This window comes from Balaenoptera acutorostrata, chromosome 5, assembly GCF_949987535.1.
Source record: "Balaenoptera acutorostrata chromosome 5, mBalAcu1.1, whole genome shotgun sequence".
Lineage (NCBI taxonomy): Eukaryota > Metazoa > Chordata > Mammalia > Artiodactyla > Balaenopteridae > Balaenoptera > Balaenoptera acutorostrata.
In genome coordinates, this window is record NC_080068.1 from 91,039,068 (window position 1) to 91,057,267 (window position 18,200).

Below are 18,200 nucleotides of genomic sequence, written 5' to 3' on the forward strand. Positions count from 1 at the left end.
CGAGTGTTAATATTTTACCATATTTGTATATTATGTTTTTAAAACCGTTTAAGAGCACATTATAGACATAAAGTCCCTTTACCCAAAATACTTGTGTTTATTTCCTAAAAAGACAGTCTCTTATACAACCACAATGCAATTATCACTGATAACAATACTTTTAGCTATAGATTTTATTCATATGTTTCCAACTGTCCCTCTAATGTCTTTTATTGGGGGTGGGAGTATGGAGCAGTATTGAGAAATAGCTGTCCTCAGGCCAAATCAGAATAGCCTCCAGTTTGTTTGTTTTTTTAATTAATCTGAGCTGGAACACAGACACACCATTCATTTACATATTGTCTACGGCTGATTTGGGGATGCAAGAGCAGAGCTGAAAAGTCAAAACAAACTCAGTGTGCCCCAAAAAGCCTAACACTTTTATTATCTGGCCTATTACAGAAAACGTTTGCCAACTCCAGCTTTAGAGCACAAGAAAAATTTGTTCCTGGTCCAGGTTCAGTTGAATTTGTCATGTTTAACTTAGCTGTCATGTCTTTACTGGTCTCCTTTACTCTGGTACTCCTCAGTCTTCGTTTTTTGTGATTTTGAAAATTTTGAAGAGTAGGTGCTGTTTATTTTATAGAAATGCCCTTCCATCTGTGTCTGTCTGATGTTTCCTTATGCTTAGATTTAGCTTATGCATTTTTGGCAAGAACGACTACAAAAGTGATAGTATGTCCTCAGGATGCATATGATGCTTATCTGTCCATTACTGGTGATGTTAATTTAGAACGCTTAATTAAGGTGGCGTCTGCCAGGTTTCTTCACTGTCATGTTACTATTTTTCACTTTATAATTAACCATACTTTGTGAAGATATGCTTAGACACTATAAAAACACTTTGTTTCTCATCAGACTTTAAACCAGTAGTTTAAGCATTCACTGATGATGTTGGCCTGAAACGATTATCACTGTAATGGTTGCCAAAATGTGCTTTCCTGGTTCCATGATTCCTTCTATACTTATTAGGTGGAATTCTTCTGTAAAGAAAAGCTATCTCCTCTCCTCCATTTATCGAATTATTTATTTAACTCAGTGTAGATTTCTAAACTGTCATTTTATTTTATGGGTTTTAATCTATTACTATCATTATTTATTTTGATGACCAAAGTGTCCATGATTTGGCTAAAAGAAGCCTCTTCAAACTGGCTCCATTTGTGTGTACTTCTGGCATGCCCCTGCCATTCTTTGAGTGAAACAGCTTTTTTAATAACAGTAATAATGCGGAAATAACCCAAATGGCCATCAGTGTGAATTAAATAAGGAGCAGTGGGAAGACAAGGAAAAGCTATGGAGACACTAAGGAGAACAAGGCAGAAGATCTACAGTTAACAGAACAATGGTAGAGTATGATGCCAGACTTCAAAAAGAAAAAAGACAGGTATATGTTTATACACGCATACGATTTTCTTGAAAGATACTAACGACACAGGGTAGCATTAACTCTAGGACTGTAACTGTGGAACTGAATGTCTTATTTTTATTTTACAATCACTGATTGTTAGAAATTTTTAAAATCATTTTCAAGACTAACACTTTTAAATTTAACATGTGTAATTAAAATGCATACTGTAAAAAATTACATAATTAGAATATAATATTTATAGTCTCATTAAAAATGGATAATATATTTTGTTTTAAAATTCTTTTCTAAAAGCATTTAAGTATCTTTCAAGTTCCAGTTGTGATCAACAAATTGTGACTGGCTAATGAAGCTAGATATAGGAAACTATCTTTACATTGTAGCCCTTGTTATATTAACTATATAATACTCAATATTAATTCTTGAAAGGTTTCATTTTTCCCTTTGAACTGTATCCTCTTACCCTGTTTTTTGAAGGGAGAAAAAGGGGAGATGTGGGGAAGGGAGGATGGAAATACACTTATGATCTAGATACCATTATGTGAATAACTTCTTGTAAAGAACACCTAATACCGTTTCCAAAATGACAGGATCTAACACTTTTATGAAATGTTTGGGTGAAAGACTAATATAATGCTTACCTAGTAAGTCGTTTAGGTGGAGGCCGCTCACCAAATTTTCTAGAGAAAAAATAAGAAAAAAAAATTAAATAGGCTGTATGACACGCTCCACAGTAAGCTTTTTAGGCACCATGAAATCTCCTTTATGACTTATACTTCAACCCTACTAAAGTCTGGTGTAAAAAGAAATCCTCTAGTAAACACCTATACCCAGTTATAACAAAATACATTCTTTAAAACCATTCCTAAACAAAACAACACACCCTAACTAGGCCTGACACATCCACTCTGAGCATGTACCATGCTGATTAGATGAGGATGACAGGTACCTTCCAGAGACACCTTGCTAAAAAACATCTAACCAAAGACCCCCCTGCCCCAGTCTCACATAATCTGGAGCACTCAGAAAAATCCTCACAGCCCAAGAGGTGGTGTAGAGCTCACAAGTGTTTACCATGTGCCAGGCACTATGTTATACATTTTTTTACCCTTTTTAATCATTATAAAATAATTCTGGAAGGTACATATTGGCCCATTTTAAAGATGTAGAAAGCAAGTTGCCCAATGTCACATAGTAAATTAAGTGACAAACAGAGTTAAGATTTAAACCTAGATGTTGACTACTTAATTAGTTTATAGCATATGGCCCTTCAAAAATAAATATGCTAAATGTACTAGCATAGAAGCATTTCAGTTGTTTGGGAGAGGGCAAAGAGAAAAGCATGAGCAAGGATAAGCACAATTTAGGTTGGAATTAGAAATACATACACCATGCAGGTTAAGAGAAAGACTCAGAGTGAGATTAGCTGAATTCAAATCTATGATTTGGTATTGGGTTGGCCAAAAAGTACCTTTGTTTTTCAAGCAGAAATAAAAGACACATTTTTCATTTTCACCAAGAACTTTATTGAACATATTCACCGTTTTGTTCTACTACCTTCTGCCATTTTTCAGGCAACTTCGTAATTCCGTCTTCCCAAAACTTTTTATCTTTTCGAGCAAAGAACTGTTCCAGGTCCTTTTACAGGCTTCCAGGGAATTGAAATTTTTTCGGTTAAGAGAATTTTGTAAAGACCAAAATAAATGGAAAACCAAAGATGCAATGTCTGGTGAATACACGAATGAATCAGAACTTCCCAGCCAATCTGTAACAGTTTTTGCCTGGTCATCAGAGAAACGTGCAGCCTTGCGTTATCCTGGTGGAAGATTATGCGTTTTCCATTGACTAATTCTGGACGCTTTTTGTCCAGTGTTGCTATCAGTTGGTCTAATTGGGAGCAGTACTTGTTGGAATTAATCGTTTGGTTTTCCGGAAGGAGCTCATAACAGAGGACTCTCTTCCAATCCCACCATTACACGACATCACCTTCTTTGGATGAAGACCGGCCTTTGGTGTGGTTGGTGGTGGTTCATTTCGCTTGCCCCATGATCCCTTCTGTTCCACATTATTGTACAGTATCCACTTTTCATCGCCTGTCATAATTTGTTTTAAAAGCGGAACGTTTTCACTACATTTCAGTAGAGAATCGCATGCGGAAATACAGTCAAGAAGGTTTTTATCGCGTTATATGGAACCCAAACATGAAAGCGATTAACATAACCAAGCTGGTACAAATGATTTTCAGGGCTTGATTCAGATATTTTGAGTATGTCTGCTGTCTCCCGCGTGGTATAACATTGATTGTTCTCAGTTAATGTCTCGATTCGATCACTGTCAACTTCAACTGGTCTACCCAACCGTGGAGCATCGTCAAGCGAGAAATCTCCAGCACAAAACTACACAAACCACTTTTGACGTGTTCGATCAGTCACAGCACCTTCTCCATACACTGCCCAAATCTTTTTTTGCATTTCAGTTGCATTTTTGCCTTTCTTGAAATAATAAAGCATGATATGCTGAAACTGTTGTTTTTCTTCCATCTTCAATATTAAAATGGCTAAACAAAAATTCACCAATTTTGATAAGTCTTTTTTTAAATGCATGCTGATATGACAGCTGTCACATACAATCTAACAAAATTGTCTCAAATGAAGTTTCAGACAACTAAGTGCTACTAGAGCCATCTTACGGAAAAAACTGAACGAACCTTTTGGCCAACCCAATATTTACTTCCTGTGCAGCCCTGAAATCATTTGACTCTCTACACCTCAGTTTCCTTCATCTGTCAAAAGGACACAGTGGTTGTACTGACCTCAAGGAGTTGCTAAAGGGATTAAATGTGCTAATTAACATATAGAAGACATATAGAACAATGTCTGGAATGCAGTAAATGACCAATAAATGTTAGTAATTATTACTGTTTTTTAGTTATAAATGGTTAAGCCAAAATAACTAAAGATATTAAGTGTGATATTAATAAAGATAAATAAGTATAAGAGGAAGAAACTAATCCTTATGTGATGACCTCCTATATTTCCTCTGAAATAAGAAATGAGGTCTTCTGAAAGACATGGTGGCACATAGCACTTGAAGAAAAATGATCAATAGAATTTTGTTTTCTTTTTAAAGAAAGACTGCAGTTATAAATAGTTTAAGTAACTTGTTCATAATCACAGTTATAGGTTTGTGAAGCCTAATTTGACTTAAGATTTCTCTACTATATTTGTGGTATTTTACATAATTATTAACTTCGATGACAAAAGTCTTAGAATCTCATGTACTTCCTTTTGTTGAGTAATTTAATGCTATATGACATTGTTTATGAACTCCATTTATAAACAATGGGCATCTGTGACTTTGAATATTTTGGTATTTTAGTTAACTCTAAAATATTGAAAAGTGACTTTAATTGAAATAGCACTAAAAATGAGCAAATAATCCAAGTTTTTGTCAGAAGAATTAATAACAAGTAATTCTCATTGATTTTATCATATAGGATATTCAATTTTAAACACAATGATTTAGTAGTAATATCAGCAAGGCTGCTGAAGACCGTAGGTTTTAAAACACTGAACTATTGGCTAATCTATGATGTGAACCCCAAATATGGAGTTAAAGGCAAAACTCTACTCCTGAATCTTTTTCCACAGGAAAGACTTTTTTTGAACCTTTGAGATTGATTAAATGTACCACTGCAGCATATGATTAAAATAAAACTGCCTCACTAGAATATTTTACAAAAACCAGGAAGTTTAAGACAATCTTTAAATTACTTCTTCACATATGTATTTAAGAGCAGTTATACTTTATAAAGAGAAGCAAAGTGAGGTGTGGCCAGAATCTAGCTAAGGGCTTAAAATGGTGAAAATTTTAGAGAGAGACACAGTTAACAAATGAAATAAAACTTTTCAGTGAGAATCACGATGCCACTAACCCTTCCAACTAGCTAATAACTCCAACCATCAAGCATCCTTTGGGATCTAACACAGAATTTAACATAAGTTTATTACATGGCTAGTAAGAGATCCACTGCACTCAAAATTCAAATGCAAATTTTGTTTCTTGGTGCTCTGAAATGCTTACAAAATAAGATTAACAACTGAATGTTGATTAAAATGTGTGTCTACAGTCTTTTTTGGAGCTACCCATTAGATGAAGTCAACAATCATATAGCATGCTTGTGCAATATCACTCCTGCCCCAATAGAAAACATGAGCAAGAGAACTCAGCAATTTGCCTGCTGAGCCTGAACAGCATTTCAAAATGATGCACTGTTCTATCTAGGTGCTATCCTAAGGCTAGAAAGCTTATAAATGTTAATAAGATTCAACTGGTTCTTCAGTATATAATAAAGCATCTCCAATTGTGTGCAATCTCAATCCTCTCTTTAATGCATATGGCATCACATTCCTATCTATCCCATTAAAAACTAATGGTTAGTTACTGCAAATATCATATGATATCGCTTATATGTGGAATCTAAAATAAAAGGGTACAAATGAACTTATTTACAAAACAGAAGTAGAGTCACAGATGTAGAAAACAAACTTATGGTTACCAGGGGATAAAGGGGGAGGGATAAATTGGGAGATTGGGATTGACATATACACACTACCATATATATATAAAATAGATAACTAATAAGAATCTGCTGTATAGCACAAGGAACTCTACTCAATACTCTGTAATGGCCTACATGGGAAAAGAATCTTAAAAACAAAACAAAACAAAAAAAGAGCGGATATATGTATATGTATAACCGATTCACTCTGCTGTACACCTGAAACTAACACAACACTGTAAATCAACTATACGCCAATAAAAAATTAAAAAAAGAAAACCTAATGGTTACTGTATCTATTAGAATGGGGGAAGGATAAGAAAATGAGGTTTCTGAGAAAATTCATAAAAGTGTTTAGTAGGTTCACAATGCATAATTCTGAAGCTCACAATTGAACTAAATTCTAATTATTCAATAAAATTCATAGGTCTACGTATTTAAAACTGTTGTTATACCAAGATACTATATGCATCCCATACTTATCAAGATCCATTTTCCTCTACTAATCTGATGCATCGATAGAATATACAAAATTTCAGGAATTATCTACTACAGAAAGAAGGCCCATCTTTAAACATGAGTGACTCAAGAAAATTCATGATGTAGTATTTACATTATGCAATCAAAATAACCAGTTTTCAGCAGAAATGACAAGTCAGCTAACAATTACTCAGAGACTGATTATGATTTAAAGATTAAGTTCTATCCCTCCCTTTTGCAGTAGGGAATGGTGAGACAGGCTGGTACAAATTTTTTATCTTTACTTGTAATCTATTTTTTTGAAAATTTATTTATTTATTTATTTATCTTTGGCTGTGTTGGGTCTTTGTTGCTGTGCTCGGACTTTCTCTAGTTGCGGCAAGCAGGGGCTACTCTTCGTTGTGGTGTGTGGGCTTCTCATTGCGGTGGCTTCTCTTGTTGCGAAGCACAGGCTCTAGGTGCACGGGCTTCAGTAGTTGTGACTCGCGGGCTCTAGAGCACAGGCTCAGTAGTTGTGGTGCACCGGCTTAGTTGCTCCGCGGTACATGGGATCTTCCCGGGCCAGGGCTTGAACCCGTGTCCACTGCATTGGCAGGCGGATTCTTAACCACTGAGCCACCAGGGAAGTCCCTTGTAATCTATATTTAAAACAAGATATCTATTGACGTGCTGACAACTGAAAACCAGAAATAAATTGGATCAACCAAGTTCAGACCACTATTCCGTAAGACACTTTTCATAACAGGTGCACGGTATATTTAACAATGCAAAAACAAAAAAAATCTAAATCCTTAAGTACCCTAGGGACACCTTTGATTTTATGAAGTACTGACTTAATTCCTCATTGTAACAAAGAATCATTGTTATCCAATTTATCTTTTTGATATTATAGGTTGTCAATATCTCATTTGCATGAGTAGGTTTCTCAAATTTTTTGCACACTATATAAAGCATACTTTTGATTAAATGTGATAATCAACCCTGTTATATATTTAAAAGAAAAAAGTTGTAATTCTGGACTTTTTTTAAGTATCAAGCAAAGGTTAGCTTATATAAAAAGTGATTACACCCTTTTCTTCTTCTATTATGTATGCTTTTCCCTCAGATTGGGATTGGTGAACAAAACACAAAAACCTGTGTGCTAGACTTCCCTGGTGGCGCAGTGGTTAAGAATCCACCTGCCAATGCAGGGCACATGGGTTCCAGCCCTGGTCCGGGAAGATCCCACATGCCGCAGAGCAACTAAGCCCGTGTGCCACAACTACTGAGCCTATGCTCTAGAGCCCGCGAGCCCCAACTACTGAGCCCACGTGCCACAACTACTGAAGCCCGTGTGCCTAGAGCCCGTGCTCCGCAACAAGAGAAGCCACTGCAATGAGAAGCCCGCATACCACAACAAAGAGTGGCCCCCGCTCACCACAACTAGAGAAAGCCCGTGCGCAGCAACAAAGACCCAACGCAGCCAAACATAAATTTGAAAAAAAACAAAAAAACAGAAAATCTATAAGCCATCATTACTTAGTCATGCTCATATAATACTATGGCTCAAGAAAACTTACATTGTCCAAAGTATCTATGTTGTAAGTATAATTTTAGGCTAGCAAACTCATTTTACTTTAACTTCACTAGCTTTCCCTTTCTAAGATAACAATGATCTTTTATTCAAAATAGAGCGAGCTAGGGAAAATATTATTATAGCTAAATCTATTTTCATATACCTGGCAGTGTGAGGATTTTTAAAATTTTGCCATCAATCACTAAACATAGCACTTCCTACCTGTAAATAGTATTGAGGTTCCCAGATATCCTCCAATCCATTAGAATTTTCAAATAAGTAAAAAACCTGCATACACTTTACACACTTCTTTCACTTCATTTTTGCTCATGGTGGAGATGTAATATTGTTTTCCCCACAACAGATACATTTCCTTCTATATTAACCAATCTGTTAAGGAAGTATATGACCCCAAAATGTATTGAGGACAAACATGATAATATCAAAACTTCACCGTCTTAACACCTTTTCTAGGTAACAGATGATTCACACGAGAAAAACCAAGTCAAAAAGCAAAAGGCGGGTGTGGAAGGATAAGAAAAAACTTTTTTGAATATAGAACAACTTAGTAATTACACTGCTAGACTACTGTCTAGTAATGATATTAGAACTTCCGAGTTTAAAAACATAAAACTAGATGGAAAAGCAAGCTCAAGTCGTGTGGGAAACTATTCTGCCCTTGGTTGTAGAACTAAAAGTAATTTCCTCTATTTTTTTGTATTTCACAAATTTTTTGCTTCATGCAGAAACGAGATTACAATAAATTAACTCAAGAAACACTGGTGCGGTATTTGCAGGAAAAACGCAGAAAAGAAAGCATGAACAATTCAAACTCATAATTAAGCCAAACTTTGCACCAAATCTGCTGTAAACAGTATACAGTTCAAAAAAGTACTAGAATTCTTGAAACATGATTCAAGATACTGAAATTAAACAACATCTGATGGGAAAATTAGGAAACCTGATTCATACACTCAAGAATCCATACCTGATCATTCCACCAGGAGAAAGAAACAAATAGGTGATATACACTATCACCATAGTCTATGCTAAAATATAATATGAAAACAAAGCAAGTGGTACTAGGAAGCTGTTTAGTAATTTACTCACAAAAATAGAAGAGGCTAATTAGAAAGGACTACACATAGCACACCGTCTTTGTCTCTAGATTCATTCACTCACCTAGTATGTACCAAATATAGGTACTTGGTATATACATCAGTGAACAAAAGAGACACAAAATCCATGTCCTTATGGAACTTACATGCTACTAAGACAAATGGACAATGGCATATGTTCAAAAATATTATCTATATAGTTTATAAAAACAAAAATGTAAGAAACAACTTAAATATTATACTCATTGAATATGATTTAAAAGATTAATATTTGACTAATCTAAAAAATATATTTAAAGTAAATATGTAACATTTTTACTTCTAAAAGCTTATTCGTTCTATACCTATGGCAGAAAACAGCCTACGTATTAAGTCACATAACTTTGAGCAAGACATGTCACCCTTTGTCGCATTTCAATTTCTAGCTTTGAAACTACTCTTACTTTAAGAACCATATTTAGTGGCAATAATGCTCAAAACCTGTCAGGGTGTAACTAGTGGTCTTGGATACTGTAACAAAGACAATCAAGGCATGATGTAGTCTCCTGAACCACCACATTTATTAAGCATGTTTCTATTAGAACAAATATCCTGTGGGGTAGACTTCAAAGACATGCCACGCTTGCAGTTGACCCCATCAGGTGGAGAAACACGCTCCCCTTCTTACTAGTATACTGGGTAGAACATTTGAAAAGCACTGCTTCCTTAATTTTTAAAGTCCCTTTATTCTACCTTTTCTTTTTCAATTAAAACAACAACAGCAACAAACTTAACTTTGTAACAGTCTGTCAGCAGTTTGTGTAAAGAAGCAGGAAGAGTGGAAAGATACAAAGAATGAGTGACTGGGACTATCATTTCCAGCTATTCTCAGCATCTGGCTTTTTAGGTATCTCCAATATTATTATTACCAGGTTAGGGTAAAGATGTCTTTCCTAAAATCCATACCTGAGGAGGGATTTCCCCCAACTAAATCTGCAACAGCCATAAGCCTCACCACCCAGTTAGCACAACTGAGTTATGAGAACACTGGCATCCATTAACATCACATATAAAGATCTTACATGAAAAGTATATGTCTCAAAACCTATGGCTCAACAAGAGGGAGCAATGAGACACTGAGCAAACTACTCCAATTTCATGTCAAGAGACTGAATAGGACAAATTGACATCAAATGCCTCCTAACATGATGCATAAGAGCACAATATCACTTCTGTGATTATCACTGACAAAAAAACACAGAACTTGAATCTAAACATGAGGAAACATAACATACCTAAATTGTGGAACCATCAACAAAATAAGTGGACTATACTTTTAAGAGCATCAAGGTTGTGAAAAACAAGCAAAAAACTGAGAAACTGGCCCAGATTAGAAGGGACTAAAGATACATGATCACTGAATACAACAAGACTATCCAGAATTTACTCTGCTATAAAAGGACATTATTTAGACAACTAACAAAATCTGCATAAAATGGTAGATTAGAAAATAGGATATCAATTTTAATTTCTGGTTTTGACAGCTGTACAGGGGTTCAATAAGAGAATGTCCTTATTTTTTAGAAACACTCACTGTAGTGTTTAGGGAGAAAAGGGCATGATGCCTAATTACCTTCAAAGGGTTCAGGGAAAATAAGTATGTGTGTGTGTATATATATATATATATATATATATATATATATATACACACACACACGTGTGTGTGTGCATGTGTGTGTGCGCGCGCGTGCGCACGTTTGTGTATAGATACACAGAAGGATAATGCAAATGTGGTAAAACCTTAATGACTGAAGTATCTGGCTGAACTTATTTGTAATATTCTTGCAATTCTTCTGTAAATTGAAATTATATCAAAACAAAAAAGGCAGAGCCTCCCATCAAGCCTCTTAGATAGCCTCAACCACCAGAGGGCAGACAACAGAAGCAAGAAAAACTACAATCCTGCAGCCTGTGGACCAAAAACCACAGTTACAGAAAGACAGAGAAGATGAAAAGGCAGAGGGATATGTACCAGATGAAGGAACAAGAAAAAACCCCAGAAAAACAACTAAATGAAGTGGAGATAGGCAACCTTCCAGAAAAAGAATTCAGAATAATGATAGTGAAGATGATCCAGGACCTCGGAATAAGAATGGAGGCAAAGATTGAGAAGATGCAAGAAATGATTAACAAAGACCTAGAAGAATTAAAGAACAAACAAACAGAGATGACCAATACAATAACTGAAATGAAAACTACACTAGAAGGAATCAATAGCAGAATAACTGAGGCAGAAGAACGGATAAGTGACCTGGAAGACAGAATGGTGGAATTCACTGCTGCGGAACAGACTAAAGAAAAAAGAATAAAAAGAAATGAAGACAGCCTAAGAGACCTCTGGGACAACATTAAACGCAACAACATTCGCATTATAGGGGTCCCAGAAGGAGAAGAGAGAGAGAAAGGACCAGAGAAAATATTTGAAGAGATTATAATCGAAAACTTCCCTAACATGGGAAAGGAAATAGCCACCCAAGTCCAGGAAGCGCAGAGAGTCCCATACAGAATAAACCCAAGGAGAAACACGCCGAGACACATAGTAATCAAAGTGGCAAAAATTAAAGACAAAGAAAAATTATTGAAAGCAGCAAGGGAAAAACGACAAATAACATACAAGGGAACCCCCATAAGGTTAACAGCTGATTTCTCAGCAGAAACTCTGCAAGCCAGAAGGGAGTGGCATGAAATACTTAAAGTGATGAAAGGGAAGAACCTACAACCAAGATTACTCTACCCAGCAAGGATCTCATTTAGATTTGATGGAGAAATCAAAAGCTTTACAGACAAGCAAAAGCTAAGAGAATTCAGCACCACCAAACCAGCTCTACAACAAATGCTAAAGGAACTTCTCTAAGTGGGAAACACAAGAGAAGAAAAGGACCTACAAAAACAAACCCAAAACAATTAAGAAAATGGTCATAGGAACATACATATCGATAATTACCTTAAACGTGAATGGATTAAATGCCCCAACCAAAAGACATAGACTGGCTGAATGGATACAAAAACAAGACCCATATATATGCTGTCTACAAGAGACCCACTTCAGACCTAGGGACACATACAGACTGAAAGTGAGGGGATGGAAAAAGATATTCCATGCAAATGGAAATCAAAAGAAAGCTGGAGTAGCTATACTCATATCAGATAAAATAGACTTTAAAATAAAGAATGTTACAAGAGACAAGGAAGGACACTACATAATGATCCAGGGATCAATCCAAGAAGAAGATATAACAATTATAAATATATATGCACCCAACATAGGAGCACCTCAATACATAAGGCAACTGCTAACAGCTATAAAAGAGGAAATCGACAGTAACACAATAATAGTGGGGGACTTTAACACCTCACTTACGCCAATGGACAGATCATCCAAAATGAAAATAAATAAGGAAACAGAAGCTTTAAATGACACAATAGACCAGATAGATTTAATTGATATATATAGGACATTCCATCCAAAAACGGCAGATTACACGTTCTTCTCAAGTGCACACGGAACATTCTCCAGGATAGATCACATCTTGGGTCACAAATCAAGCCTCAGTAAATTTAAGAAAATTGAAATCATATCAAGCATCTTTTCTGACCACAACGCTATGAGATTAGAAATGAATTACAGGGAAAAAAACGTAAAAAAGACAAACACATGGAGGCTAAACAATACGTTACTAAATAACCAAGAGATCACTGAAGAAATCAAACAGGAAATAAAAAAATACCTAGAGACAAATGACAATGAAAACACGACGACCCAAAACCTATGGGATGCAGCAAAAGCGGTTCTAAGAGGGAAGTTTATAGCTATACAAGCCTACCTAAAGAAACAAGAAAAATCTCAAGTAAACAATCTAACTTTACACCTAAAGAAACTAGAGAAAGAAGAACAAACAAAACCCAAAGTTAGCAGAAGGAAAGAAATCATAAAGATCAGAGCAGAAATAAATGAAATAGAAACAAAGAAAACAATAGCAAAGATCAATAAAACTAAAAGTTGGTTCTTTGAGAAGATAAACAAAATTGATAAGCCATTAGCCAGACTCATCAAGAAAAAGAGGGAGAGGACTCAAATCAATAAAATCAGAAATGAAAAAGGAGAAGTTACAACAGACACCGCAGAAATACAAAACATCCTAAGAGACTACTACAAGCAACTTTATGCCAATAAAATGGACAACCTGGAAGAAATGGACAAATTCTTAGAAAGGTATAACCTTCCAAGACTGAACCAGGAAGAAACAGAAAATATCAACAGACCAATCACAAGTAATGAAATTGAAACTGTGATTAAAAATCTTCCAACAAACAAAAGTCCAGGACCAGATGGCTTCACAGGTGAATTCTATCAAACATTTAGAGAAGAGCTAACACCCATCCTTCTCAAACTCTTCCAAAAAATTGCAGAGGAAGGAACTCTCCCAAACTCATTCTATGAGGCCACCATCACCCTGATACCAAAACCAGACAAAGACACTACAAAAAAAGAAAATTACAGACCAATATCACTGATGAATATAGATGCAAAAATCCTCAACAAAATACTAGCAAACAGAATCCAACAACACATTAAAAGGATCATACACCACGATCAAGTGGGATTTATCCCAGGGATGCAAGGATTCTTCAATATACGCAAATCAATCAATGTGATACACCATATTAACAAATTGAAGAAGAAAAACCATATGATCATCTCAATAGATGCAGAAAAAGCTTTTGACAAAATTCAACACCCATTTATGATAAAAACTCTCCAGAAAGTGGGCATAGAGGGAACCTACCTCAACATAATAAAGGCCATATATGACAAACCCACAGCAAACATCATTCTCAATGGTGAAAAACTGAAAGCATTTCCTCTAAGATCAGGAACGAGACAAGGATGTCCACTCTCACCACTATTATTCAACATAGTTCTGGAAGTCCTAGCCACGGCAATCAGAGAAGAAAAAGAAATAAAAGGAATACAAATTGGAAAAGAAGAAGTAAAACTGTCACTGTTTGCGGATGACATGATACTATACATAGAGAATCCTAAAACTGCCACCAGAAAACTGCTAGAGCTAATTAATGAATATGGTAAAGTTGCAGGTTACAAAATTAATGCACAGAAATCTCTTGCATTCCTATACACTAATGATGAAAAATCTGAAAGAGAAATTATGGAAACACTCCCATTTACCATTGCAACAAAAAGAATAAAATACCTAGGAATAAACCTACCTAGGGAGACAAAAGACCTGTATGCAGAAAACTATAAGGCACTGATGAAAGAAATTAAAGATGATACCAACAGATGGAGAGATATACCATGTTCTTGGATTGGAAGAATCAACATTGTGAAAATGAGTATACTACCCAAAGCAATCTACAGATTCAATGCAATCCCTATCAAATTACCAATGGCATTTTTTACGGAGCTAGAACAAATCATCTTAAAATTTGTATGGAGACACAAAAGACCCCGAATAGCCAAAGCAGTCTTGAGGCAAAAAAATGGAGCTGGAGGAATCAGACTCCCTGACTTCAGACTATACTACAAAGCTACAGTAATCAAGACAATATGGTACTGGCACAAAAACAGAAACATAGATCAATGGAACAAGATAGAAAGCCCAGAGATTAACCCACGCACCTATGGTCAACTAATCTATGACAAAGGAGGCAAAGATATACAATGGAGAAAAGACAGTCTCTTCAATAAGTGGTGCTGGGAAAACTGGACAGCCACATGTAAAAGAATGAAATTAGAATACTCCCTAACACCATACACAAAAATAAACTCAAAATGGATTAGAGACCTAAATATAAGACTGGACACTATAAAACTCTTAGAGGAAAACATAGGAAGAACACTCTTTGACATCAATCACAGCAAGATCTTTTTCGATCCACCTCCTAGAGTAATGGAAATAAAAACAAAAATAAACAAGTGGGACCTAATGAAACTTCAAAGCTTTTGCACAGCAAAGGAAACCATAAACAAGACGAAAAGACAACCCTCAGAATGGGAGAAAATATTTGCAAATGAATCAACGGACAAAGGATTAATCTCCAAAATATATAAACAGCTCATTCAGCTCAATATCAAAGAAACAAACACCCCAATCCAAAAATGGGCAGAAGACCTAAATAGACATTTCTCCAAAGAAGACATACAGACGGCCACGAAGCACATGAAAAGATGCTCAACATCACTAATTATTAGAGAAATGCAAATCAAAACTACAATGAGGTATCACCTCACTCCTGTTAGAATGGGCATCATCAGAAAATCTACAAACAACAAATGCTGGAGAGGGTGTGGAGAAAAGGGAACCCTCTTGCACTGTTGGTGGGAATGTAAATTGATACAGCCACTATGGAGAACAATATGGAGGTTCCTTAAAAAACTAAAAATAGAATTACCATATGACCCAGCAATCCCACTACTGGGCATATACCCAGAGAAAACCGTAATTCAAAAAGACACGTGCACCCGAATGTTCATTGCAGCACTATTTACAATAGCCAGGTCATGGAAGCAACCTAAATGCCCATCAACAGACGAATGGATAAAGAAGTTGTGGTACATATATACGATGGAATATTATTCAGCCATAAAAAGGAACGAAATTGAGTCATTTGTTGAGAAGTGGATGGATCTAGAGACTGTCATACAGAGTGAAGTAAGTCAGAAAGAGAAAAACAAATATCGTATGTTAATGCATGTATGTGGAACGTAGAAAAATGGTACAGATGAGCCAGTTTGCAGGGCAGAAGTTGAGACACAGATGTAGAGAATGGACATATGGACACCAAGGGGGGAAAACTGTGATGAGGTGGGGATGGTGATGTGCTGAATTGGGCGATTGGGATTGACATGTATACATTGATGTGTATAAAACTGATGCCTAATAAGAACCTGCAGTATAAAAAAACAAACAAAACAACTAATACTAAACTTTCATTGGGTTATTTGTATGGAAATATGTTAATATAAATGTTTCAGACATTACATGAAATTTCTAAAAATCTTATATTTGTATTTGTATGGAAATATGTATGGAAATATGTTAATATAAATGTTTCAGACAGTACATGAAATTTCTAAAAATCTTATATTTGTATTTGTATGGAAATATGTATGGAAATATGTTAATATAAATGTTTCAGACATTACATGAAATTTCTAAAAATCTTATATTTGTATTTGTATGGAAATATGTATGGAGATATGTTAATATAAATGTTTCAGACATTACATGAAATTTCTAAAAATCTTATATTTGTATTTGTATGGAAATATGTATGGAAATATGTTAATATAAATGTTTCAGACATTACATGAAATTTCTAAAAATCTTATATTTGTATTTGTATGGAAATATGTATGGAAATATGTTAATATAAATGTTTCAGACATTACATGAAATTTCTAAAAATCTTATATTTGTATTTGTATGGAAATATGTATGGAAATATGTTAATATAAATGTTTCAGACATTACATGAAATTTCTAAAAATCTTATATTTGTATTTGTATGGAAATATGTATGGAAATATGTTAATATAAATGTTTCAGACACTACATGAAATTTCTAAAAATCTTATATTTGTATTTGTATGGAAATATGTATGGAAATATGTTAATATAAATGTTTCAGACATTACAGGAAACGTCTAAAAATCTTATATGTTCTGGTATAATGTTATAAGTAATAATCCTAGTTATTACTTTAAAATGTATATCTCAGAAATAACTAATTTTCTTGTCAACTGCATTATTATGAACTTTCATCAAATGTTTAACCATGGTCATTTTTAAGTCTTTTGTCATTTACAGACAGTTCTGGGTGTACTCTGATGATTTTGCAAATATGTTCCTATAAAAGAGTTTCATCTTCAAGAAATTCATGGAAAAGACTCTGACAAGTACAGGTTTCTGGTAACTGACTGTACTGCTGAACTGAATGAATAAGCATTTTCAGAACTCTAATGAAAAACTGATGAACTCATAAAAGTGCTAACAAAAGATCAAGATGAAAAAAAAGAAATTAATTACATGGGACTGAGTGAACTGATGAGGATGAGTATAATTTTTGTGACTTTCTGTCTGAATTAAAAAAAAAAAAAATCCCACAAGGACTCAGAGGAAAAGAATATACAAATCAATTTTCACTGCAAAGTAAAGGAGCTGTTACAGTGGAGGATTACTGGACTGAATGTCAATGTTATGACATAGTATAAGTGTGTTTCATGTTTGGTAAAAAAAAAAAAAAAAAAAAAGAACACCCTTATACCTTTAAATGTAAAAAAAAAAAAAAAAGAAGAGGCAGGTGTTTCTCTGGGTCCCAATCATCTTCACACATTAGCTGCACTGAGATTGATGCTCTGACGCCAGCTTCCCAACCAGTCCTATTGGTGTTATACCTTTTGGCATTGGAGAACATCCGAGACTTCCTTGCCTTGCATGTTTGAACAGCTCTGGTCATGAGATGTTGCTGATAATGAGCAGATTCCAGCCCCTCCTCCACCTCCATCTCATCAAGTAAGTAACCTTTATAGAACACCGCAAGCAGCAGTAACAGGCTATCCAGACTCCAAGAGATTGAGGGAGGACATGAAGAGGCGCAGGTCAGTCATCTAAAGCTGTTTCATGTCAGTGACTCTGCTCAGGTAGGGGAAGCACAAGCAGGCATCTGAGATATTTTGAAATCCTCTGGGGAAACACCAAGGTGGTACGGCCTGACCCTCAATGCTAAAAGGACACTCACTGCTTTCAAATTCTGTGCTTCTGAGGTTACATCTCAGTGTGCTCTGAAAACCTACACACAACAAAAATTTTCACTCAGCTTAGAAACTCATTCCTGCCAGTAGAACTCTCCTATCATATAACAGCAGCTACTTCATTTAGAGATAGAATTATAAAGTTGCTGGAAAAAATGAATAAAGAAAGCAAAGACGACCTGAGGAAACCAGTAGAGAATACTGTTCATTACAGTATGTTTTTCAAAGTGCAGGTTGAGATCCTTTGGGGGCAGCGGGGGGAGAGG

General features: G+C 35.3%; 1 protein-coding gene across 4 annotated transcripts in view; it reads right to left on the bottom strand.

The window, feature by feature from the left end:
• Positions 1 to 18,200, bottom strand: part of LOC103008006 (recombining binding protein suppressor of hairless) — a 129,064-nt gene that overhangs the window by 42,518 nt on the left and 68,346 nt on the right. For 3 of the 4 annotated variants that reach the window (XM_057546814.1, XM_057546815.1, XM_057546816.1), the window contains one exon: positions 2,047 to 2,085. The exons of the other annotated variant lie outside the window; for it this stretch is intronic. Coding sequence is in view for 2 of the 3 variants with exons in the window: in XM_057546815.1 (XP_057402798.1) it covers positions 2,047 to 2,085 (39 nt within the window). In the remaining variant the exon portion in view is untranslated. The remainder of the gene's footprint in view (positions 1 to 2,046; positions 2,086 to 18,200) is intronic. 4 annotated transcript variants of the gene reach the window in all.